This window comes from Petromyzon marinus, chromosome 77, assembly GCF_048934315.1.
Source record: "Petromyzon marinus isolate PM22_M1 ecotype Great Lakes invasive population chromosome 77, UKy_Petmar_22M1.pri1.0, whole genome shotgun sequence".
NCBI lineage: Eukaryota > Metazoa > Chordata > Hyperoartia > Petromyzontiformes > Petromyzontidae > Petromyzon > Petromyzon marinus.
In genome coordinates this window covers 3945302-3971624 of record NC_133743.1, presented here as the reverse complement: position 1 = coordinate 3971624, position 26323 = coordinate 3945302, and the positions used below count along the sequence as shown (strand labels likewise).

General features: G+C 47.8%; 1 protein-coding gene across 2 annotated transcripts in view; it reads left to right on the top strand.

Moving 5' to 3' along the window:
* The window catches only part of LOC116957563 (guanylate-binding protein 2-like), a 99746-nt gene that overhangs the window by 7410 nt on the left and 66013 nt on the right, over nucleotides 1-26323 (top strand). The window contains exons 1-7 of one of the 2 annotated variants that reach the window (XM_076056703.1): nucleotides 4358-4873; nucleotides 5154-5211; nucleotides 20544-20581; nucleotides 21638-21692; nucleotides 22516-22583; nucleotides 23797-23823; nucleotides 25549-25676. In XM_076056703.1, the coding sequence (XP_075912818.1) occupies nucleotides 5189-5211; nucleotides 20544-20581; nucleotides 21638-21692; nucleotides 22516-22583; nucleotides 23797-23823; nucleotides 25549-25676 (339 nt within the window). In that variant the 5' untranslated portion in view covers nucleotides 4358-4873; nucleotides 5154-5188. Of the gene's footprint in view, nucleotides 1-4357; nucleotides 4874-5153; nucleotides 5212-20543; nucleotides 20582-21637; nucleotides 21693-22515; nucleotides 22584-23796; nucleotides 23824-25548; nucleotides 25677-26323 lie in introns of those variants that run through there. The other variant, XM_032979799.2, reaches the window with a different exon arrangement.

Below are 26323 nucleotides of genomic sequence, written 5' to 3'. Positions count from 1 at the left end.
TACAGCAAACCCTTACCATCTGCATGTTTCGCATTTGTAGGGACGTAAGTAGCGTCCCTACGGGGTGTATCCTGTAAGCACCCACGATTTATGCGAGCGAGTGCACGTACCTGTGGAGGGAGTCGACGGAGACATTGCGGGAAGCGGGCCCTGCACGGCGGGGTCCCATTGCTGGAGGGGAGAGGGGACCTGCCGGCCCAGGGGAGCGAAGGAGGCCCAGCAACGAGGGCCCAAGGACATGTGACACTGGCTCCGGCTCCGGCTCCGTTTAGAGAGACTGAGCGGGGCCGCTTGTGAGGGGGCTGAGGGAGCCGATGGAGCCGACGGGGCTGACGGAGCCGGGGGGGCCGACGGGGCCGGGGGAGCCGACGGGGCCAGGGGGGCCAACGGAGCCGGGGGGGCCGACGGAGCCGGGGGGCCCGACGGAGCCGACGGGGCCGACTGGGCCGACGGAGCCGTGGGGGCCGACGGAGCCGGGGAGGCCGACGGGGCCGGGGGGGCTGACAGAGCCAGGGGGGGGCCGACGGAGCCAGGGGAGGGCCGACGGAACCAGGGGGGGGCCACGGAGCCGACGGGGCCGATGGAGCCGGGGGGGCCGACGGAGCCGGGGGGGGTGACGGAGCCAGGGGGGGGCCGACGGAGCCAGGGCGGGGCCGACGGAGCCGGGGGGGGGGGCGATGGAGCTGAGGGGGGGCCGACGGCGGAGCTTGGGGGGGTGACGGAACCAGGGGGGGGCCGATGGAGCTGGGGGGGGCGACGGAGCCGGGGGGGGCCGACGGAGCCAGGGGGGGGCCGAAGGAGTCGGGGGGGGGCGACGGAGCCGGGGGGGGGGGCGATGGAGCGGGGGGGGGGGGGCGACGGCGCAAGCACATCATACACTGACTCACTCACACATCATACACTGACTCACTCACACCATGCACTGACTCACTCACACATCATACACTGACTCACTCACACCATGCACTGACTTACTCACACATCATGCACTGACTCACTCACACATCATGCACTGACTCACATCATACACTGACTCACTCACACATCATACACTGACTCACTCACACATCATGCACTGACTCACTCACACATCATACACTGACTCACTCACACATCATACACTGACTCACTCACACATCATGCACTGACTCACTCACACATCATACACTGACTCACTCACACATCATACACTGACTCACTCACACATCATACACTGACTCACTCACACATCATACACTGACTCACTCACGCATCATACACTGACTCACTCATCAATCACTGACTCACTCACACATCATACACTGACTCACTCACACATCATACACTGACTCACTCACACCATGCACTGACACACTCACACATCATACACTGACTCACTCACACCGTGCACTGACTCACTCACACATCATACACTGACTCACTCACACATCATACACTGACTCACCCACACATCATGCACTGACTCACTCACACATCATACACTGACTCACTCACACCATGCACTGACTCACTCACAGATCATACACTGACTCACTCACACCATGCACTGACTCACTCACACATCATACACTGACTCACTCACACATCATACACTGACTCACTCACACATCATGCACTGACTCACTCACACATCATACACTGACTCACTCACACATCATACACTGACTCACTCACACATCATACACTGACTCACTCACACATCATACACTGACTCACTCACACATCATACACTGACTCACTCACACATCATACACTGGCTCACTCACACATCATACACTGGCTCACTCACACATCATACACTGACTCACTCACACATCATACACTGACTCACTCACACATCATACACTGACTCACTCACACCATGCACTGACTCACTCACACATCATACACTGACTCACTCACACCATGCACTGACTCACTCACACATCATACACTGACTCACTCACACATCATACACTGACTCACTCACACATTATGCACTGACTCACTCACACATCATACACTGACTCACTCACACATCATACACTGACTCACTCACACATCATAAACTGACTCACTCACACATCATACACTGGCTCACTCACACATCATACACTGACTCAATCACACCATGCACTGACTCACTCACACACCATGCACTGACTCACTCACACATCATACACTGACTCACTCACACATCATACACTGACTCACTCACACATCATACACTGACTCACTCACACATCATACACTGACTCACTCACACATCGTGCACTGACTCACTCACACATCATACACTGACTCACTCATCATTCACTGACTCACTCACACATCATACACTGACTCACTCACACATCATACACTGACTCACTCACACATCATACACTGACTCACTCACACATCATACACTGACTCCCTCACACATCATACACTGACTCACTCACACATCATACACTGACTCAATCACACCATGCACTGACTCACTCACACATCATACACTGACTCACTCACACATCATACACTGACTCACTCACACATCATACACTGACTCACTCATCATACACTTACTCACTCACACATCATACACTGACTCACTCACACATCATACACTGACTCACTCACACATCATACACTGACTCACTCACACATCATACACTCACTCACACATCATACACTGACTCACTCACACATCATACACTGACTCACTCACACATCATACACTGACTCAATCACACCATGCACTGACTCACTCACCCATCATACACTGACTCACTCACACATCATACACTGACTCACTCACATATCATACACTGACTCACTCACACATCATACACTTACTCACTCACACATCATGCACTGAGTCACTCACACATCATACACTGACTCACTCACACATCATGCACTTACTCACTCACACATCATACACTGACTCACTCATCATGCGCTTACTCACTCACACATCATACACTCGCACATCCACTGACCCATTCACTCATCATACACAGGTTCACTCATCGTGTGCTGGCTCACTCGCACATCATACACTGACTCATCATGCACTGACTCACACATCATACACTCACACTGCCGCTGACTCGCTCACACATCATACACTGACTCACTCATCATGCACTGACTCGCACATCATACACTCACTAACGCTGCTGCTGACTGACATCATATACTGGGAGTGTCGTGCTGCCAGCTATGGCTGCAGTTTTTTGTCGTCCGTGTTATATATGTCGTTTATTGTTAAATTTAAAATCACAGTTCCTATGATTACTATTGTTACATTGTTTTCTTAGCTTTATTTTGGTGATTCCAAAACATATGGTTAATCCAAATTGTCTCATGGTTGTTGTTGTTGGCTTGCACCACATTGATTTTTTCACACAGCGTTTTAATACGTTTTTTTTGTGTGGAATATTTGCTGGTTTATTCCAGGAATGTTTCTGTTACGCGTTGTCGCTTTAAGATGTTCTGTGTTCAAATTTTGTTTGTTGTGGTTGCACCCGACTTAAGAGCCGCATGGCTCACAGGGCTATACCTAATAAATGAAACTTGAAACTTGAGCAGGGGGCGTGGCCGGGGGCGGCACGAGGCGAGGCTCGGGGGAGGAGAAGAGGAACGGGGGCAGAGCGGAGGTCCAGCGTGGGGTGCCCAGGGAATCGGCTATAGGGGGCTGAGTGATAAGGGGACCCCTTCCAAGGGGTCTAGTGAAATCCCCCAAGTGTTGTGTTATCACTAGCCCTAGGAGTTATAATAAATTGTGGTGCCTCCAGATCTCTGCGTGTGTCTCGTCTGACACACAACACATTCACTGTATTTAAAATCACTCGGATCTATATTCGCTCCATGCATCTCCTCATCCCCCAGCTCCCTCCACCGCCCTCTTTCCACCACCAGTAGAGGAAGAGGGTGAGCAAAGCTCCTCCTTCTCCCAACAAACACTTACCCCATTACCTCATCCGAATTAACATAATCGTCATCACCATGCAATTAAACCCTCAGTATTTAAGGTAAATAAAATTATTTTATTGTTTTTTATTATGCTGTTTGAACATGTATACTTTTTATATTATTGTGTCTCTTATTTTTGTTCAGTCAAGGTATAGGCGACTTAGGCTTTGCCCTCACTCCCTTTTTCCCAAAAGATCTTAGCATTTACAGCTGCAGCTTTGGCCAAATATTTAGGGCCACAGACCTTTCCAATTGTTGGCATCAACAACATTTGCTACCTGCTCACTTGTCTGTGATTTATCGTGCTACAGAATCATTATGTCCCTGATGATGAATTAAACATGTGTGCATTCAAAATTCAGCAACTTTTGAGATTACATATTCATTCATTTATATATATAAACACCCAGGTATGTCATTCTGTCCTTGTGTGATTAACGCGGCACGGATTGGTTGAAGTGCGTCACGTGACTGGGACCAAGCAGCCAACCAGATGTGCGCCCCTCACAAACATGAATGGGCGGTGACGTCAGCTCTCTTTCACAACACCTCAGCCGCGTTCGTGTGTAATGACGTCACGCCTCCAACTTTGCCGTTAATTTTTTTCTCAATTCTCAAAAAAACATCTACAACTTTTTAAAGCGCCGATTTATATTTGAGGCAAAAATACACAAGTTATCTTTGACCATTTTTTTCATATAGCAAGTGCCAAATCATCCTAACAGTTCTTTCAGTGATTAATAAGTCATAGTTCTGATAAGTGAATTTAAATATCACAACTAAAGTTAAAATACATTTTCATTCATTCACATTAAAGTTACATGGCGGGACAAGGTATGAAGAGTGAAAGTTTTAAGTGACTTATTGAAAGTTCTCAAGCGCAGCAAAGCCATTCGCGTTCTTTTTACAGTGCTCTACGATAATACTTTTGACGGTAAAACACACGTGCACTACACACACATCTATTACGTACGGACATATACACACGATTATAATTACATTAGTATTGTAGCTTTTTTGGTGCTTAAATCCACTGCTGGATGAAGGCCCGCCGCACGCTGTGCGAGTGGATCGTAAGTATTGACTTGACCAATTTGTTGGGGGGCACCTATGGCGCCTATAGCGCCCCCCCCCCAACAACCTAGTTCATTAATAATGCTGTATATATTTTTTCTCAACTTTGATTATTTTACCACTGCTTTGTCTCCTCACAGCTGAAGAAGTGAATCCTGCCCTGAATCGGTACAAAATGCACGGGTTTGTGACGAAGAGGTGAGTCTTATCTGTTCCCAGTGGAGATATGAGGTGGCTGGGTTTGCTAAGAAATCAGTGCCGAGTTGGCAATGATGCAGTCCTTGATTTGAATCTGTGTTCACAGGCTATACTTAAACTGAGTTCTGAAGTGCAGTTGATGGTCTTATCCTGGCAACCTGAGTATGGAGCAACTTACATAAAGTCTATAAGTTTTGTAAGCTAAGAGTTCTCCTTACTCCAATTTCATATGGTATATATGGGCTAAAATGCATGTTCCTTTATAAATAACGGATGATCAATACCACACTTTTTATAGACATCATTTATCTTCACACAAAAGTGCACTTTTACAAGCACAAACACACGCATCCAATCACATGAACAAACGCGCGCACCATTACTTGAAAATACTCTACCTACACTGGCACACACTCTCATAAATAATGACAAACATTTTTAATGGACTATTTGCGACTTCTGGTGACGTCACGACCAAGTGAACAGTGCTCAATCGGACCTCTTCGACACCTCCATTAATATTAGCCCGATGCACGAGGTTTCAGAGTTTTTTTGTTAGAAAAACTGGAATTATTGTGCGCCTTTCTTCCTGCACGAAAGGTTGGATTTTTTTCTTACTTCGGCCAGTCTCATGTAACTGAATCTTAGGCAAGTGTTTGCCTGCCTCACACACCGCGTGCTCCATGGCGGAAAGAGGCCTGGGCAATAAGTCTAAGGCCTCATCTCCATTGACCTCTCCAATAAAGGAAAGACATGATACCCCTCCTGGAGGGACTCGTGGGATGCTACAAGCTCTACTTGAAAAAGTTCGATACATTTTTCTAAAACACCCGGGAAGTTGGTCAACAAATGGAGGCGAAAACTGCTCTACTCCGTGTTTTAACAAAACACCAAGTGGGATCAATGAGAGGATGAGAAACAAGAGCTAGCAATGACATCTCTTTAGACCACACTCGAGCAAAGTGCATAACGACAACTCAAGGAGCTAGAGAAGACGTTTAATAAACGAGATGGTAAAGGCAGGGCAAGTCAACTGAAGGCCTCTGGTCTCCCAGAGGGGGTAAAGGACACTGTTTCCCAAGGAGCCCTCTCCCACTCTTAAGAACACCTACCCTCTGCACTAATGAACCTCAAAACACCAGATCTACAACCGATACAATAGGTTTAAAGGAAAGAGGGGCGAGGTTCAATGGAAGCAAACAACCGTAGACCACGTCCCCTGTTAATCCTCTTCTCCAATTGGCAGGAGGCAGCAGAAGCACTAAGTATGGCAAGAATGTCAAGGGTAATGTCAATCAAATTTAGGGAAACTGGCTCTTCATAGTCCCTGACCCTACTGCATAGAGATCTGGTGAACAGGAATGGGGTATGCTCGCAATTGCTCTACTCAGCCAAACTTCAGATCCACATTGGAGGCAGGAGATGGGATTTTCTAACCCGAGGTGAGGTGATGGGGTTCCGTGAGTTCCATGAAGTGCTACTGAGACGGAGGGCAAGTCAGGGGCAACACTAAAGGAGTGTTACTTGAGCCTGCTGGTCGTTGGGTGGAATGGATTGGGCTCGCCGGAACCTGTGTCTTCCATGCCTTCACAACGCATATCTTTACCCGAGCTGAACGATGTAGGGAACTCTCACTTCCCAATGAGCACTTTCTCTTTCTAGACTGCCCCTCCTCCCATCTCACCCCTCATTCTTCACTTTTTTCATTTCCTTCTTCTCTCCCACACCCCTCCCCTCACTACTGCCCCACTGAGACCACCCTGGATGAGCTCGGCATATGGCTCTCACCTGGTAATCACGGCTCCCTTATAGCCTCACTTGAGGGTACAGTGCAGCACGTGTGGTGTGTAGCTGTAAGCAAGGCACGTAGTGGCGGGAGATGGCGAGTTTTAATTATTTTATTAATATTGCAACATTTAAAGTGACGGGAATTGGATAAGGTATGGAGAATCCTGGGAGGGCACGTAGGTTCTATGTAAAGAGCAGCACGAATGAACACGTGTTTAAATGACTTATATGAGGCTTATCTGAGCAAAATTCTTCTCCCTAGCCTAGATCTTAAACGGATAGTTGAATTGAGAAAACCCATCGGCACACAAGAGCATCATCACCTTCGGAGAAGACAGCAGGTCCTGACGGATTCTCTGTGGAAATTTACACGCAAAAAAAACAAATGGAGTCCCTATAGTATTCCAGTTATCGCTGACCATTAATGCATTATTCACTATCAATTGCCCTCCAGGTTCCATGAATGACACTAGAATCTAGGTTCTACATAAATGAGGCATGCTGCCGGAGCTAATGAAGAATTACAGGTTCATCTCCTTGTTAAACTCGGATTACAAAACATATCAAACAGGCTGGAAAAGGTTCTCCCAATGATCTTTGGAGAAGCACAAACGGGCTTTGTCAAGAACAGGAATTCGGCAGAGAATATCAAGATGTTGTTCAACGCAGTAGATTCGCCACAAGGGAACACTGGATCGTATATGGCCAAACCTTAGACGGGAGGAGCATTTTACAGATTTGGATGGGCTTCATATTCCAGATATTGGTGAGGTTTGGGATAACCTCCACCTTTATCAACAAATGTAGAGTCCTGTACACCAGACTCATGGACAAAGTGGTCATGAATGGCCTAACTTCCCATGTGTTTCCCATGGGTAAGTGCACCATGCAAGGTTGTCCCCTCTCGCATACTATTCACTCTGGATATTGAACCCTTTGCTGAGAGTATCCAGAGAAGTCAGCAATAGTGGGAGTGAGCAAAGGGACAGTGGAGAACAAATATATCTCTATTGCGGATGACGTCCTCATTACCCTCACAGAACCAGTGTCTATGATTACTGCCTTATTATTTTTGGTCAAGGAATATGTGGAGGCATTAGGCTATAACCTAAATATAACACAATCAGTTTATGCCATTGCAACTTGAGTCCCCTAAGGCACGTGAAGGGCTGTTGCGCTGCACGCTGTTGCCCTTCACGTAGTGTTCAAAGCAAATTAAGTATTTGGGAGTAATTGTCCCTTCGTTCCTCACATCCCTCTTCCAGAAAAAAAATATACCTTCATACTCCAGGAGATCTCTACATCACTGGAGGCAGAAATTATCATTTCCCTTTCTAACAGGGCCCACTTGGTAAAGTTGATGATCTTACCAAAGCTCCCCAACCCATATGCCGAAGGTTTTTTTCAAGACGCTCCATTCACGCATCGCCTCATTCATATGGACCCACAAGATAGTGCGAATTTACTATCATTCCTTTACTTTACTTGAGAGGGGGGGGGGGGGTGGTTGAGAGCCTGGCTTGCCCTGCCCCGATTTCCTGAAATATCACTAACAAATCGCCCTCCAGAATATCAGGCATTGGATCGACCCGAAATTGTAATGTACATGGAAAAGCGGGCAGAAGGCTCTGTGAGCCTATAGTCACTTGCTGAGATTACTTTTGCCCCACGAAAAATAAATCCCGGGGTATTAAACAATTTTGGACGATTTCTAGCACCTTGAGGATATGCACCGACAAGTGTATCTCCTTCTATGCAGTCCTAATTAGACAATCCCCTCTGTAGGCAACTTTTTACTAAAAATATAGGCTACAGGAGTTAACTGGCCCAGCTGGACAGCTATAGGCCCAATATAGTGGGGGACTTACTGACCCAGGAAGGGAAGGTAATCTATCTTGAGCAGTTATAGGTATATTAGGATATCAAATGGCGCAGTTCTCTCTGTAGTACACTCCAGGTACAGCAGACATGGAAAGGATTCTAGAACTACGGGATCAGAAAAGAAGTCAAATAATGTAGGAGACAGAGAATATTCCTGTCGCACCCAACGGTGAACAGGGAATGGCTCTGACTCGCGACCACATAGCTTTACCTGGACTTTCCCACCATCATGAGCGTCCTTAATGATTGTGACACTTAGTCATGGACTCCGAAAGCATGCAGATCAACCCAGAGCACTGGCCTATTGATGGCATCATAGGCCATGACAAGGCCTATAAAGCAGAGATGTAGGTCCTTTTGGAATTCACTACAACGCTGCTGTAGCAGACGGACCGAGAAAATGACGTCTGTGCACGACTGCCCTGGCCTTAAACCACACTGGGGCTCTGCAAACCTCTCCTCAGCGTGTCTGGAAAGACAATGTTGAATAATCCTTGCAGGACCTTTCCCAGCACACTGAAGAGGGAGTTGTTACATTCATCATTACACACAAAGTGCTTGCCACAAATGAACCACAATACTGTATCTTGCTGATCGCATCAAGGGGCATAAACCATCACGTGAACTCCGGTCATCCTCGCAGCAGCTTTTGGCGAGTCATAGAACAAGTACAGTCACTACATCACACGATTTTCGATGTGCGTCTGCGGCCATCTAGAACGCTCTTCCTTTCGATATTAGGAAGCCATAGAGCTATACACTTTTACATCTATTGATAACCAATTTTTTTTAAAACTGCTTTTTGTTTTCATTCTGTTGTCCTTCCCCCACACTCTGATTAGCACGGTTGGCTACGTACACTGTGAAATAAGTTCAACATACATATGCACAGTTTGTGCATTACCCCTTCTTAAAGAGCGGGACCATCAGGGTATCCTTCCAATCCTGCGAGACTCTTCTAGTGGTTCTAAGTGTTGTAATTATTCCATATAGGGCAGTCTGCACAAAAGCGCCACGTTCCCCCAGCAGTTCACTTGGGAGATCATTGGGGCCCAACACATTTTCTGGTCTCAGACTCTGGATTGCATTTCATACTTCCTTAATGAATAGCACCTGTAATCTACTCAATATTTGAGACAACGCAGCCCCAGCAAGGTTAATCCCACCTTGCTCCATGATATTTTCTGGGCTGAGGGATGGCTCTTCCCCCAAGACTGTACATAAATGCTCAGTAAATATGCAAACCTGATTGCTCTGAAGCCACACTATCTAATATGAACTCTTTGGGAAGATGCACGATTAGGTGATTGAGCAGGACTCTGGCAAGGATTTTTCTGGCAACTGAAACTAGGAAGATGCCTCGTTGGTTGTCACATGCTTGACAATTTCCTTTGCTTTTATAGAGATGGGGATTAACTTCCAGACTCCACATTGCATCTGACCTTGATAACTTCCTACTTGCCAGAAGGCTGATAGTCATCATAGTTTCAGCTAAGGTGGGGGAATCAGTAAGTGCTATGTTGACCTCAATCTGGCGCATGCGGGTGATTACCTATTCGTTTTTATCTTCTTCTTCTTGGTTCTTTCGGTAAAGTCACGTAGAAGGGAAATAATAAAATAATAACAATTAAACATAATAACATAAAATTCTCATGACGTTTCGACCACAACACAAGCAGCCGTCCTCAGGTGAAGAAACAGAACTGTCAGAAAGACAGCACTCTATTGAACACTGCTAAGCTAGGCAGCGTATTTTAAGCTGGGTAGGAGGAGCAGAGCTCCTTGGCAAAGGAGTTTACATATCAACAGAATAATTTAGCATTGAAGTAGCTATGTTAACGTGAGAGATTAGCAGGATGTTAAAGTTAGAAATTAGCATGTAACTGGGAGATTAGTATGATGTTAATGTGAGGAATTAGCATGTAACTGGTCACGGAAGTAGCTATGTTAAAGTCAAAGTTTACATATCAACAGAGGCATTTAGTATATTGACGCTAAAGAACTGCAACTACCCAACTATCATACAATAAACCGATCTGAAAGAACTAAATATAAACTACATCAATATAAATTTTGATTTAAAGCTTTCCTGACTGCAGGGATTCATATTATTGGTTCTTTCGGTAAAGTCACGTAGAAGGGAAACAATAAAATAATAAAAATATAAAACAATACAATTCCCTTCTACGTGACTTTACCGAAAGAACCAATAATATACATCAATATAATCAATGTACTCAATATATTCCAACGAAGCTGAGCTACTAACAATGCGTAATTACGATTTTAAGCTATCGTGACTGCAAGGATTCATCTTCTTGGTTCTTTCGGTAAAGTCAGCAGGGTGTTAAAGTCAGAAATTAGCATGTAACTGGGAGATTACATGCTAATTTCTGACTTTAACACCCTGCTGATCCAACACTTTATCACTGCTATTTCAATGCTAAATTCTCCTGTTTGATATGTAAACTCCTTTGTCAAGGCGCTTTACTGCTCCCACCTAGCTTAAAAGACGCTGCGAATCTTAGCAGCGTTCATTGAAGCGCTATCGTCCCAACAGTTCTGTTCCTTCACCTGAAGGCTACTTGTGTTGTAGCCGAAACGTCGTGAGAATTTTATTATCTTATTTTGTTTTATTGTTTTATTCTCATTCCACGTGACTTTACCGAAAGAACCAAGAAAATAAGTAATTATACAATACACTTCTATGTCGTAAAATTATTATAATATGCCTCCAACTAATCTTTGTATTATAAACTGCCATAGACAGACCCCAACATTGATGTATACACTGCGTTACTATACACTACCTTATATTATATTAGACTTGTAATATTACACTATGTATGTATTATTGTTTTATGGAGGGCGATTGAGAACACTCTCAAAGTGCTTCACCCGTCTCTCAGAGATCCGTGCTTTCTATGCAATTCGAGTGGTCCCATTTGCACCAAGGAGAGGAAAGGTTCTGGAGCATACAGAAGCACTTCATGTAATTTATATCGCGATCAGATTGACTCTCATCTGCTATTCTACAAAGTCAGAAGTCCTACATCTCTTTGAGCCCAGATTGGACAACTCTGCGGATGTTATTGAAGGCTGATTTATTTAAGGACGATGTCATGTCGTTGTGGTGTGCTCTATGGAAAGGTTTATCATCCAGCATGTCCTGTATCTCCTCGTTGCTTTCATCAAACTAATCCTGATGCTTGCAAGTGGTGGATCCAAGACATGCAAGGGTAGAGAAGTAAACATCCCTGTGCAGTACTCGGTGATAATGTTGTCATAGAGATTTTAACAGAGGGTTTGCCCAACAGGCTCGCTAATAAGCCTAGTGATGTTATGCCAATTTGTGGGCTTATTTTTCCTGTTGCTGTTACTTTTGCAGTGTTTAATTTCACTCGGACAACTTCTGTCTCTCTTCGAACACCGCTTTATTTACAACTCTCAGCATGTCCTCCACATTCCACAATATCCAGGTCGCCACGGTTCGCTCGCCGTGCTTCACTCGACTCGCTCGCCACCTTTGTCTCTCCACTCCCCACGATTACTTCGCTTGCTCCGCGCTCAGCGACTCCGCACTCAGCGACTCCGCACTCAGCGACTCCGCACTCAGCGACTCCGCACTCAGCGACTCCGCACTCAGCAACTCCGCACTCAGCAACTCCGCACACAGCGTCTTCGCACACAGCGACTTCGCACACAGCGTCTTCAGCTCCGCTATCGCTATGCTCTCTCCACTACTGGCTATTCTCGTCTCCAGCTCTGCTATCGCTACACTCTCTCCACTGCTAACTACTTCTCTTCTTCAGCTCTGCTATCGTTACGCTCTCACCTACTGCTAGCCGCTCTCTTCTTCAGCTCCGTGATCGTTACGCTCTCTATACTGCTAGCTGCTCTCTTCTTCAGCTCCGCTATAGTTACGCTCTCTCTGCTGCTAGCTGCTCCTCTTCTTCAGTTTTGCTCCACACTCTGTTTACCATCTCCGTCTCCAACTCTGTCTCCAATTCTGTCTCCAACTCTGTCTCCAAACCCTGTTTCCAATTCTGTCTCCAAACTCTGTCCCCCACTCTGTCTCCAAACTCTCCTCCAAACTCCACGTCTTGCCTCGTCCAGCTTCCAACTCCAACTCCCACTCCAGTTGCCGACCCCCCACTTTATCCCCGCTCTCATTACACCCCAATTAATTAGTCTGCGTCCCAGCGGCACCCCGCGTGATCCGTACACCTGTTTCTCGCCAGACTTCAAGACGCCTCTCCAGCCCTGGCAACAGCCCCAACCAATCACAGCCGTCCCTGGCTCTCCCAGCTTAATTGCCCCAACGTAACCTGCACTGTATTTGCCTTCGTTACAGGCTGACCCAACATAACCCCAATGACTTTGCCTTCACAACAGGCTGACCCAACATAACCCGCACTGTCTCTGTTTCCATCAATACGCACCTTTCTACTCCACTACATCACCCCCCCCCCTCCCGTGATGAAAAATCTAGCCGTTCTGGCTACGACAACACTTCGACCTCTGGGTAGTGGAGTACCTAGAACATAACAATGAACACAACATAACAACTTTGTACAAGAACCGCAACACGCAGAGTCAATGAAAGATCCGTCCTCGGGAGCGAGTTCCAGCTGCCGGCCCATTTCCCCTATACTGAACACCGTGGGGCAAGGGCGGGCCACGCTCCTCCGTTAAGTGAGCGCTGCATCTAGTCCTCGACACACACCCGTCCCTGTCCCAGCGACCATCTGCCGGTGGGACCGTTCTTCGTCCCTGTGCGGGCCGGACAGTATCTCGAGATTGCAGCCAGTCAACCGGCGTCCGGCCAGCAAACCTGCCAGAACCCCCTCGTTGAGTCAATAGGGATGGTCCTGCAGGCACACGGGAGGCAGATTTCTGAGGCGCGTACACATGCGACCTCCTCACAGGCTCGTCGGACACATCCAATACAGGCCGCTCTGGGATGGGAGATGACGCGTCATACGGCAATACAAACTTCTTAAGGCGCGACGGGTGAACATACCATATTCGACGACCGAATCGAATCTGTACACTTTCGTCCCGGAGAACCTCAATGACCTCAACAGGCCCCTGCCAGGGCTGATGTAACTTTGGAGACGTTCCCACCGGTACCATGGGGCAATGCAACCACGCTTTGTCCCCAACACACCACGGCTCTCGAGGCCGCTGCGTACCATGCAACCGTTCGTTGGCGGCTTGTCGTCGCGCCGTGTTACCCAACGAGGCCTCCCGAGCCTTTCTCAGACGGTCCAATGCCACCTGCATAGGAGCAGGCACCGTCGATGACTTCCCCTGTTTTTGTACACCCAATTTGACCAAGGCCGGTGCTTCTGGTTCGCGCCCATACATCAAATAAAACGGCGAGTACCCCGTCGAGGCATGTGGGGCCAGTCTATAAGCGGCCAGCATCGCCGCAACATGCAGGTCCCAATCATCCTGTGAAGCATTAACCTGGTGGCAAAGCATAGACATCAGCGTCCTATGCAGGCGCTCGACCATCCCGTCAGTTTACCGGTGGTACGGGGACGTTCAAATCTTTTTGGTCCCTAATGAATCGCACACCTCCTTAAGCAATCGTGACGAAAAATGTCTTCCCTGATCGGTGAGCAAGTGCTCCAGGGCACCCTTATCGAAAACATATCCCTGCAAGAAAGCCTCTGTGATCGATGCCGCAGATTGGTCCACCAGTGGCCATGCCATAGGCCAGCGAGTAAGGTACTCCACCCCGACGAGCAGATACTTATGCCCCCGGGGGGTGACGGGAAATGGACCCAATATATCTAGGGCGACAATTTCGTTGACACGCGAAACCCGTATCGATTGCAACGGTACACGATAGGGTCGCGCCAGCGCCTTCCACCGCGCACATTTATGGCATGCTTTTACGACTCGCTGAACATCGTTATACATCCCCGGCCAGTAGAAATCTTTCCCCAAGGTCAGCGCGGTCTTTTTTTCCCCCAAATGCATCAATTTGTCATGAGTATCACTAATGAGTTTTCCGCGCAACACAATCAGAACAACAATACAGAACTTTTGTGCTTCAACATCCCAGCGAACGAGGAGACCATCGACGAGTTTTAGAAAGGGGCGATCTTCCGATCCCCTTGAGCGAGAGGCACGAACCCTCATCCTGGTCAGGGAGGAGTCATCACCTATAAGTGTTTCCACTGACCCAACGTCAACTCAAGCATTCCATAAAGTCGCAAATAAAACACTTTCCTCACGTGGCAAACTCTGAAACACACCACAATCACAAATTACAAAACACCACAATCAAGTACACAACAAGAATGTAAACATCGCCACAATATCTATTATGACATGTATGATTTACAACCTCCAGACAATGTTGATTGTGCTGAATTTAAATGAACTTGACTGCCATGTATTTCATATTCTTAGCTCTTTCGGTAAAGTCACGTTGAAGGGAAACAATAAAATATATATAAAACATGTATTTGTTGAAACAATGGAATTAAGCAGAACATACAATTGTTTTAATCTCTTCCCCAATATCAAACTTACACGTTGCATGAGCCACGCAACCTCTGGGAGTGCATACGTTTAGCAGCATTGGTTCAACACAAACAAACAATTGTACTAGTTTTTAAAGTGTATTATTGGTAAAGTCACGCTTCTTTGAAACTATGCTGGTGAACAGCCCAATACGTTTAGATAAGATCTTATATTCACGAGTCCTAGCTCAATGCAAAATGATATATTACATAAAACAAAATAATCACGGGTTTTGCCATCGATAATTTAAGATGGGATGCGTAAAATACACTTTATTTTATATATGTGTAGTGGCCTTATTGACGTTGGAGACTTCATTTGAGGCAACATGTATTTATTACAGACGCTTCAATTACAGTGGCGAATCTGATACTTGAAGAGGTAATGGCCTCTTGACCCGTACTCTATAGAGGGAAAGTTCCCTGAGCTTTAGCCCATGCTAGCTCCCTGGTTCCCTCTATCCTGGTCCTCTCTCAGGAGGCTTACTGACCTGGCCCAGCTTCGGCGCAGGTCCCGATCATCAGCCACACGAGTCCGGCCCTTAGAAGGACATCGGGCCTCGCGGCTCTGGTGTAGCACCATGGCTTGCTTTGCCCGGCCCTCAAAAGGACAGCGGGCCAAAGGAGTTCCAGGGTCCAGCTAGTCGATCTTCTTTCTTCACTGGCTCTTCATCTTGCTTGAGTCGAACTGCCTCTCAGCTCGCCGGGTCCCACCTTTTATACTGTCCCTCACTGAAGGGTGGGGCTGGGAGGGATCACAGGATCCCCCACAGCCCCCAGGGTGGTGGCCGTAGCGGACGTGTTTGTGGCACCATTATACAACCGCGTGTCACCCTCCCATAACACCTCTACATCACCCCCCCCTGTACAGCCCGCAGCCGTCCCGGCGGCAATAACATTCAACAATAAAAAAAATATATGCTTAACAAGAACCCGAATTGCGTGTGCCTCAATAACAAGAACAGAACAACAACAACAACAATAAATTACCCCAATCCACCTGTACAAATAGACACTATGCACAATATATACAAATTTTTTTTATCTCTCCCCCCCCCCCCCTGGTATGACGCAACCCGACCGACCCGACACGTAGTTTGTGAGGAGAAGAAGAACGCCCAAACAGTGAGCAACCATCCCTCACGAAAACCGGCGTGATTTAGCACGAGTCCGACTGGCTGGCCCGTCGTATGAGGCACGGAATGGTTGTTTGGGGGTTGAGGCAGGCAGCCCCTGAGGGCACAGTGTGAGCTGCCTGGTTCCACGTTCATTGTCCGGCTCCGGTGGTCGATGCGCTTTGTCAGCCGTCAATTCCGGTGTGCCTGGAAGTGGAACAGGCAGTGGCATGTGGGGATCAGGCGATGGTACCACATTCCCTGAGTCGACGGACACATCACATGCTCGGCCCCTAGGACATCCATGGTAGGTATGCGGTGAAATGAACGGTTTTAGTCGTCAGGGTGGAACATACCATAGCTGTTTCCCCCACTTAATCCGAACACATTGTGGTCGTGCGACCTGCACAACCTCAACCGGCCCTCTCCATGGCTTGAGCAGTTTAGGGGATGTTGCCAGCGGTCCTTGCGGACAGTGTAGCCAGGCCTTATCACCAGGCTTCCACCCATGGGTGTGTGTGCCGTGTGCATGCAACCGCTCGTTCGCCACTTGGCGAGAGCTTGAATGCTGTGCCACAGCTTCCCGTGCCTCGGCCAATTTCAAAAGGTTGAATTTGACATGATCGGACAACTTGGATTTAGGGTGGGGCACCGAAATCCCCAACTGGGCATCCACGGGCCTATCAGCATCTCTGCCGTACATCAGGAAGAAGGGGGAATACCCAGTTGCCACGTGGGAAGCCATCCGATAGGCGGCAAGAACACCCGGGATTTGGAGGTCCCAATCCACCTGAGACTCGCACACCTGATGGCACAGCATGGACGTGAGCATCCTGTGGAGCTGCTCCACCATCCCGTCCGTCTGCGGGTGGTATGGGGAGGTACGCACTTTCTTCATACCCAACAGGTCGCACACCTCATGCAGTAGGGAGCTCGAGAATTTTTTTCCCTGATCAGTTAGCAGCCATTCCAGTGCGCCTTTGTCTCGGACATAGCCCTGGACAAAGGCCTCGGCGACGGCCGCTGCCAACTGGTTAGCGAGTGGCCAGGCCATGGGCCATCGAGTGAAATATTCGACGCCAACCAGCAGGTACTTATTACCCCTAGGCGTTGCTGGGAATGGCCCCAAAATGTCGAGCGCGACGAGCTCATTGACGTGGGAGACTCGAATAGACTGTAATGATGGACAGGCCGCTTTGGCTGGCGGTTTTTGCTGGGTGCACTGCACACATCCTTTGAGAACAATCGGCACATCCTTATCCATGCCCGACCAGAATAAGTCTAGGCGGAGCATGGCTAGGATCTTGAGCGGCCAGAATGACCCTACCCCGTAAGGCGGACGGCACGATGATTCTGTAATGGAGGGCTTTTCCGTCCAAATTCATAAGGAGACCCTCCCGCATTATCCAAGAATCGACCCCTCTCCGACCCGTCCGTGGAGCCGCCAGCCTTACGACGTAGCGTGAGCAGGGACGTGTCCCCCATTTGGAGCCGACCCCAGTCAGCGAGGGTCAAATTAAGCAACGAATCCCCACCCGTTTGAGAGAGAGAGAGCTATCCAGAGCTGGTGCATTAGCGGCGGCGGCCATAATAGTGGATGGGACAACAAATTTCGGTTTACAACGTCCCGATCCAAGGAAGCATGCACAATCCCTGCCGACGGGCAGTCGCGACAGGGCATCAGTGTTTGTATGGCGAACGCCCTTCCGGTAAGTGGTCGTGAATTGGTAGTCCTGCAGGACTTCCAACCATCGAGACAGTTGTCCCGATGGCTGGTCAACACGGAGTGCGTATTGTAATGCCACATGGTCCGTACGGACAGTGAAGTGCCGTTCGTAGAGATACGGCCGATACTGTTGGATAAAAATAAAGATAGCCAATAGTTTGTGATGGGTAATGCAATATCGCTGTTCTGCCAGTGATAAAACCCTGCTGCCGTAGGCGATGACGCGTTCAACTCCTCCAACAACCTACGAGAGCACTCTGCCAATGCCAGTGTTACTGGCATCCGTGTCGAGCAGAAAGCGTGCAGTGAAATCAGGATAACACAGGGGCGGAGCACTCACGAGGGCATCCCTGAGGGAGCAGAAGGCGGCCTCCTCCTCAGGACCCCAGCAAAATTTTACGTCCTTTTGCCGTCAGAGCGTGGAGGGGCTTGGCTATGGTGGCAAAGTGTGCGATGAACCGCCGATAGTATGAGGCAAACCCTATGAAGCTACGGACCTCACTGACCAAAGTGGGCGTGGACCAGGAGCTGACGCACTGAGTTTTAGCGGGATCAGTGGAGATACCTGAACGACTCACTATGTGCCCCAAATACCGCACAGATTCCCGGAGGAGGTGGCACTTCTGTGGCTTAAACTTTAATTTAGCGGACTGCATTTTTAGGAATACTGCCCATAGACGTTCGAGGTGTTCCTCGAACGTCCGGCTGAACACGACATCGTCCAGGTAAATCGAACAGAGGCCACAGTTGTAGCAGGTGACGAGGGCTGACGATGGTCTTAGTTGCTACAGCTTGTGCATCAGATGCTGAGGCCACCCGACCTCCAATCCCCCGAACGAGTCGCAGTGAAGACCTCCGATGGCTGGGCATCTTGGGGCTCGCTGCGCTCCGAGGTGGAGGCGGCGGCGATGAGAGGCCGGTTGTGCTTCAGGACCTCGCCGGGAGGGTGCGCAGCACCTCATCATCGGACCAGCCCGACATCTCTTGGTGGGCGAGGAAGCGTCGTTCGAAAGCTCCCCAGTCACCTCTTTCAGCTGTCAACGCTGTTAAAACGGGCAGTCACTGCTGAAACGTCTGCTCCGTCGCTTGCCGATGATGATCCCATACAGCACTGTCGTACAGTGCAATGGCGGCCCCCTCCGTAGGTTGCAGCGCTTCTGGCCCGGAGATTTCTGGTTGGCTACGGCTGTGCCCGTCGCTTGGGGATGACGTGGCGAGCGGTGGTTGGGTGCCGCCTCCCACGTGGTGTGCCCGGCTCCCGCCACCCCCAGAGTCCACCTCGTAAATGGCGGCAATTTCAATTTGCGGCACCGTGTTAATGGCGGGAACGGTCGTTTGGCGCCGATTCTCCCCCCTCTCTCCCGCCCCTGCTCCTCTCATTTGGGTAATTTCTTCTAGTATGGAGGCGGCGGCGAGCAGTAATTTGGCGAGGCGGGAGTGAGCATCCCGAAGCCCACCCCCCAACTGTGGCGGCGTGCCCGGCGGCTGCTATGGCTTTTGAAGTGCCGGCATTGCCCCAGACTCCATCTCCAATTCCCGCGGACCCGCCTCTGCAGGGTCGTCAAATTGGCCTGGTTCGTGCGCACGAACTGTGTTCCTCGTGTCCATCTCGTGCAGGTAAAAACCACTTCTGACCCCAGTTGTAGTGGCCTTATTGACGCCGGAGACTGTTCATTTGAGGCAACGTATTTATTACAGACGCTTCAATTACAGTGGCGAATCTGATACTTGAAGAGTACTCTATATAGGGAACGTTCCCCGAGCTTTATGCCACGCTAGCTCCCTGGTTCCCTCTATCCTGGTCCTCTCTCAGGAGGCTTACTGACCTGGCCCAGCTTCGGCGCAGGTCCCGATCACCAGCCACACGAGTCCGGCCCTCAGAAGGACATCGGGCCTCGCGGTTCTGGTGTCGCACCCTGGATTGCTTTGCCCGGCCTCAAAAGGACAGCGGGCCAAAGGAGTTCCAGGGTCTAGCTAGTCGATTTTCTTTCTTCACTGGCTCTTCATCTTGCTTGAGTCGAACTGCCTCTCAGCTCCCCGGGTCCCACCTTTTATACTGTCCCTCACTGAGGGGAGGGGCTGGGAGGGATCACAGCATCCCCCACAGCCCCCCAGGGTGGTGGCCGTAGCGGACGTGTTTGTGGCCACCGCCCTACAACCGTGTTTCACCCTCCCATAACACCTCTACATATGTAGAGGCAGAAATGTGAATGATACATATAGTCTGCAGATATATGCTGTTACCTATAGTCTCCACAGTGACACTAATTATTATTTGTACAGGTCAGGAGGATCAAGCCGACATCATATTGAAGAACCAGGTAAACCATATGTACTCAACATATACACGCAGTTCTTTACCTCACTTAGAACATAGCTGTGTGTGATTTGTCAAATTTGCAATGGCTGGGATGAAAAGATAAAGGATTTTAACAACCCGCACTAAATCAGCATGTCAAAGCACGGTCATACAATCCCTATATAACATGAGGAGTCATTTGTGCAATTATTAGACAAGTATCATTTATAATGATAATTGAGTCTCAAGACTCCGAAACTGTCCTGATCATGCACGTTTGGTAGCTTTAGCTATTTCTAAACTATGTTACGCTGTTTATTTAACTGGGAACTAGAGGCCTGAGTACAGAAACAGTGCATAACCCCTACTAAGCAGGAGTTTGCATAGGCTCCGAAAAGTCATCGTGAAAATTCGGGAGGATCTACGTTCGTCCCAGCCACTTTACAAATATGGACATGCATCAGTGGTTGCAAGATCAATAGGCCCGCATAATGTGCATGCATCATGTACTTCGACTTATAAGGGCAGAAGTTTGGTCACCACATCTACGCCTCTATATAAGGAACGACAGTAAAACTTCTCTTCAAATCTGTCTGTCGTCTGATGAAGCTAGTTGTAATTACTGGCGAAACATCGAACTCAGATTGTAAATGTTGTGGCTTGGCTCTCCAACATACCAGCGTGCTGTACTTGTGACGAAATGGCATGTTATGTTTACGTGACAACCTTTACTAGTTGGCTGTGTTGGGTAGAGGCGGGTTTAATTAACTGTAGCCTTTCTTACAGCATAGTATAATTATAAAGGTACATTTAATTAATTTTGTGTAATGTTTATTTGTTTCATTGTTCATTTTGTGTGTTTTATTGCAAGTGTTCCTGTCCCTCGGGACCGAGGATGCCATCGACAGTCATTGGTTGTTATTGTGGGTCTTCATGTAGCTCCATTATATATTTAGACGATCTAACCCAACAAACTTTTATTCCTGTATGAACCACAGTACAGTTGCACCACCTACACACTCAATAATTATGCCACTGCAGTGAAGCACTGACTTCCCCTGTGTTTTTGTTCCCACAGATAAAGAGGAATTCGCCAATGTGAGGAGCATGGTCAAAAACTGGAATTTGACAGGGTGTGTCATGCAGAAACTATGTTGGATAGATGTTCGATGGGAATTAACAAAAACATCACAGCAAGTGCACACTCTGAGAACCGATTTACCAGCCATTGCCAGGCACATGGTCTTGTACAGCCCTTTTGTCAATCCAACACTGGATGAGGGCCTCCCCTGCTGTGCAGCTCATGGGTCTTATCTGACCATACTGTACCAATCCAGCCATTGCGGACTGTGAACGCAGTGAGCATAGAGATGCACGATCATGGAAATACTGTACAGGGTAATGGATTAGATGTAACAATACGCACACATGGGTATTGCATGCGAATGAGTTATCAGCCTTATCCAGAAAGCTTGCAATAACTGAATCTGTTGTCATTTGGTCATTTGTACCACCTACTTAAAGTGTTAATAAAATCTGGACATTCCTTCAAAAAGCCAATAAACAGACCTGCGGACAGGTTTCGTTCTCAGGACTCATGAGTACAGTTTAATAATTAATGTCTGGTGCTGCCACATGCTGCCCACAATGTAGCAGTATAGCCCCTTCCAAGCTCTGTCCAGGCTTAACCTTCAGCTTAGCTTCCAGTGTCCGACAATTGATAACTCAGGGCATATTTCAAGTAGTTTGGTCATTGGCACTTATAACAAAAAGCAGAGTTCTACTGTGCCGTTCAGAATGTTTTTATTGCTCTTACAAATATTCATATGAAGGCCAATGATTCACTTTCACTACACTAAGCTGGATGTTGCAGTGTTGCTGTGCGATGAGAGACAACCAATTGATAATCTTCCTTTATATATTTTGTGTTGCAAACTTTTTATATTTGTAACACAGATATGGGCGATTTGAGCAGAATAAACCAAAGGCCGGGCCTGCGCTTCACACACTCCTGCAAACTAGAGGTTGGTTCATATCAAACATATTCCTGTGATAGGTCCTGCACTGCAGTGGTGTTAGGTGTGGGTGACTTGGAAATAGCCCAGTGTAGACACTATTATGCAGCCATATGGGGTCGTCCTTGAGGAATGATTGTATGGTTTTGGGACCCCCTAAATATAGACATTAAGCATTTGGTGACGTTGCTGCATGGCCATGCCCCATGCCAGCATTTGGTATCGTACAAAGCGACGGATCTTCTCGGTGCTCTCGCTCGGGCAATGCTCTAAAAAAGACTCCCACTTGGCAGTCCACGTTAAACCATGGTGGAGAGTTACATTTCCCTCAAGTCCAGAAATTAGTAATAAAGGTTGCCATGCCAAATACAATAAAACAAAACAATAGCTTACATTGATAACGTTTCTATAATGTAACAAATGTCTCATAGTACGGTTATAGAAAGGAAGAAAATGGCAAGGAATGGGAGGGACCAAGCAAGAGAAGGCTAATCACAATATAAATTGAGTGAGACTAAAGTCACACGGGTTTAAAGTTTAAGTTTTGAGGAGCGACCTGAAAGCTGAGAGAGAGGAAACCATTTGTAGTTTCCTGGGAATGCAGTTACAGAGAGTTGGAGAGCATTGATCAGGATAACAATAGTATGATAGCATTAACAATAATGATGGGGAAGTGAGGGATTTGGAGGCATTGGTCCTGATTAAGTAGACCCCGTGCTGGTCCCGGGTAGGCTGAGCACACACCCTGAGGGCCTGGCACCTGCCCTCAGAAACACTGCAAAGGTGCCATACTCTTTGGTTCTATTCGGTAAAGTCACGTAGGTAAATCTAGAACTGCAAAGGTGGTCAGTGAAAGGCATAACGCCAACGGTAGGGGTTAGGGATAGGGCTGGGTGGGTGCCACGTACCTTCACACTTCTAGAGTCTGGTGCCTGGTTTACCTTTTTTGCACTGCACACCTGAGCCACACCATTACTGAATCGAGTCAGCAGATTACAACGTTGTTTTTTTCTCAGCAGAAAGCAAGCCAAGGTGCTGAAGTCACTGTTTTTGTCCTGGGAAGACTTTCAGTTTTCCCAAAACTTAAACAGGCAGGCAACCCTAGCTCTGCCATATGCACAAGTTGGTGCTGTGCAAGAGGTATTGCAAGCGTGTTGGGTGAATGTTTGTAATATATATGATGGTATATAGATAACTCTGGTTTGTTTTATTTTCTTTACAGAAATTGGTGTTTCTAGTACAATATCAGGTAAGACAAACTAAATGCATGACATACGTATATGGCATGTATAAAACGACATTTACTCACGTTACACCATGTGCTTTTGTAGTGGGCTCAAACAGAGACTCAGACGTACTCTTTGGAGGCAACACATTTACGTAACACCAACACTGGTTAACACTGTTAACACTATACAACCTATGGTGGTGACCACCAGGCGAGCTACACTAATCCCTCAGTAGCTAGCTTCAATGGTCCGGACCATAGCTTGGGTCCAGGTCCACGTGTTGGAGACTCATCTGGACGTCGAACGTAGAATGCAGGTTTATTTAGGATAACAACAGAAGCCGGTCCCACTAGGGGACCCAGGTTACATCCTCTGTGGTGGGGCTCGCTCCGTCCCTATCCACGACCACCTTCTAGAATCCTCGAGGAGGATTTCGACCTGGACACGTGATCACCCCTAGCCCCCCTTGAGGGTCCCTGTGTAGCCACAACTGCTCACGTGTTTTCCGGCATCAACCAGAGTGCCATGGCCCTTATAACCCAATTCCGTGGCTGGCAACTCTCGCACCCTATTATGTAGGGGCTGGCACTATACGCAGAGCGTGGTGCCATCCAGCACTATCAGCCAGTGCTCACCGAGCCCCGCTAGGGCCGATACTGCATCCAGATTCAAGTAGTGTCCGAGATATCAATATATCGCACGCCATGCCTCTCCCAAGCCGGCTTCACACAGTGACATCCAACAATGTCACTCCACTTTGAAAACAGTATGTTCCCACCACGTGTGTGTTTGTGTACTACTTTTTCCCGTGTTATTTGTTTGACTAACACAAAATTATGCCAAACGTGGAGTATATGAGTAACAAAACACACAGACAACGTATTCTTCCTTTATCTGTCCTGCCACATCAAATAACGTATTTAAAGACAACCCATTGGCCCCACGGCTTTCTGGCAGTACACCATGTGATTATATATGTATTTCGTTTGTTCATTTGTTCGCATCTCAATCCGCTTGTCCTGGTCAGGGCCACGGGGCAGCATGTTGAGTAGGGCGGTCCAGACCTCCCTTTCCCTGGTGACAGTCTCTAGCTCTTCCTGGAGAATTCCCAGACATTCCAAGGCGAGTCGAGCAACATAGTCCCGCCAACGTTTCCAGGGTCGGTCACGGGATCTTCGCCCAGTGTGTATCATTAATATTTGAAACATTAATTTAAGTATATTTTCATGAACAAGTATAATTGGCCATTGGCAGATGACAAACAATGAGCTCTTTACAGTGATAAAGAGGGTTTAGAAGTCGGCAATTTGTCACCACATGTTTAACCAAGGACACAATGATAACAACACAAGTGTATGCATAATTGATATTGTCCCTGTGCACATAAGCAGACGAATTTTCCTGACGTCCTGGTACAGTTAAACATCACTTGGGCTTAGGAGATGCAAAGCCACTATTGGGCAACTACAGGAGGAAGGCAGATTTTAAAACCTGAGAGGGAAGGACAAAGATGGGGTATACATCTGTGATGCTTAAACCGGGTCATAGGTGAAGATGACCTAACATCCAGGAGACAAGAGGTTGTGGGACCAAACATCCATTTAGGGTTTGCACCAGTAACCTCTTGTCCTGTCAGTGGACGCGTCCTGTGAGTACACCCGAGGTAGGAGAGCTCACAGAAAAAAGTGAATTGACTATATTGTATGTTACACAAGTTGACTCGCTTATTTATCTGGCTTCCTCAGGCTTTTCACTGGGTAACACAGTGCAGTCGCACACCAAGGGCATCTGGGTCTGGCCAGTCTGTCACCCCCGTGACGAGAAGAAATGTCTGTTGCTGCTGGACACAGAGGGGCTGGGCGATGTGGAGAAGGTGACGGGCTGTTGAGGATATACCCTGATGACAAAACATTTGGTGTTAAGAATTATTACATATTACTTGTCTCAATCATATTATGTGTTTCCATACTAAGCACAATGAAAATTATAATTGATTAGTTAATGGGCATGCTGATTCAGCTGTGGAGACGGTACATGTTTTTGTGTGTAGAGCTGACTGTCAAAAAACTCAGCCATAGTGGAGGTACCAGTTTCAGAACCTGTTGGCGCGATCACCTAGAAGGGTAGGCTACTGGTACTCTCCTGGTTGGTAGTGAGTGCCTCCATGATCTCCGGGCCTAGGTCCAGGCCATCCCTCTGGAGGTCTGCCACTTGTGGACTGGGTCCTGGGGTTGCCTTTCCAACTGTCAGCTCACTCACCACACTCACTACACACTGATATTGGGAGAAATCAGTAACATGGCCTTATGACACCATTCATACATCGGCAGGCCTCTTTTAAGAGTGTTCTGAGTCCCATCTGATATCTCCTAAACAGTGCATCCATTTTATGCATCCATTCATCTGCCCCTGAGGTTCCTTAAAATAGAACAGAATATGCAGGGTATAGTGATCCCTGTGCGTCTGGCAGCATCGTATACAAAACCAGGGAAATAATTGCTTACAAAGATCACATAATAC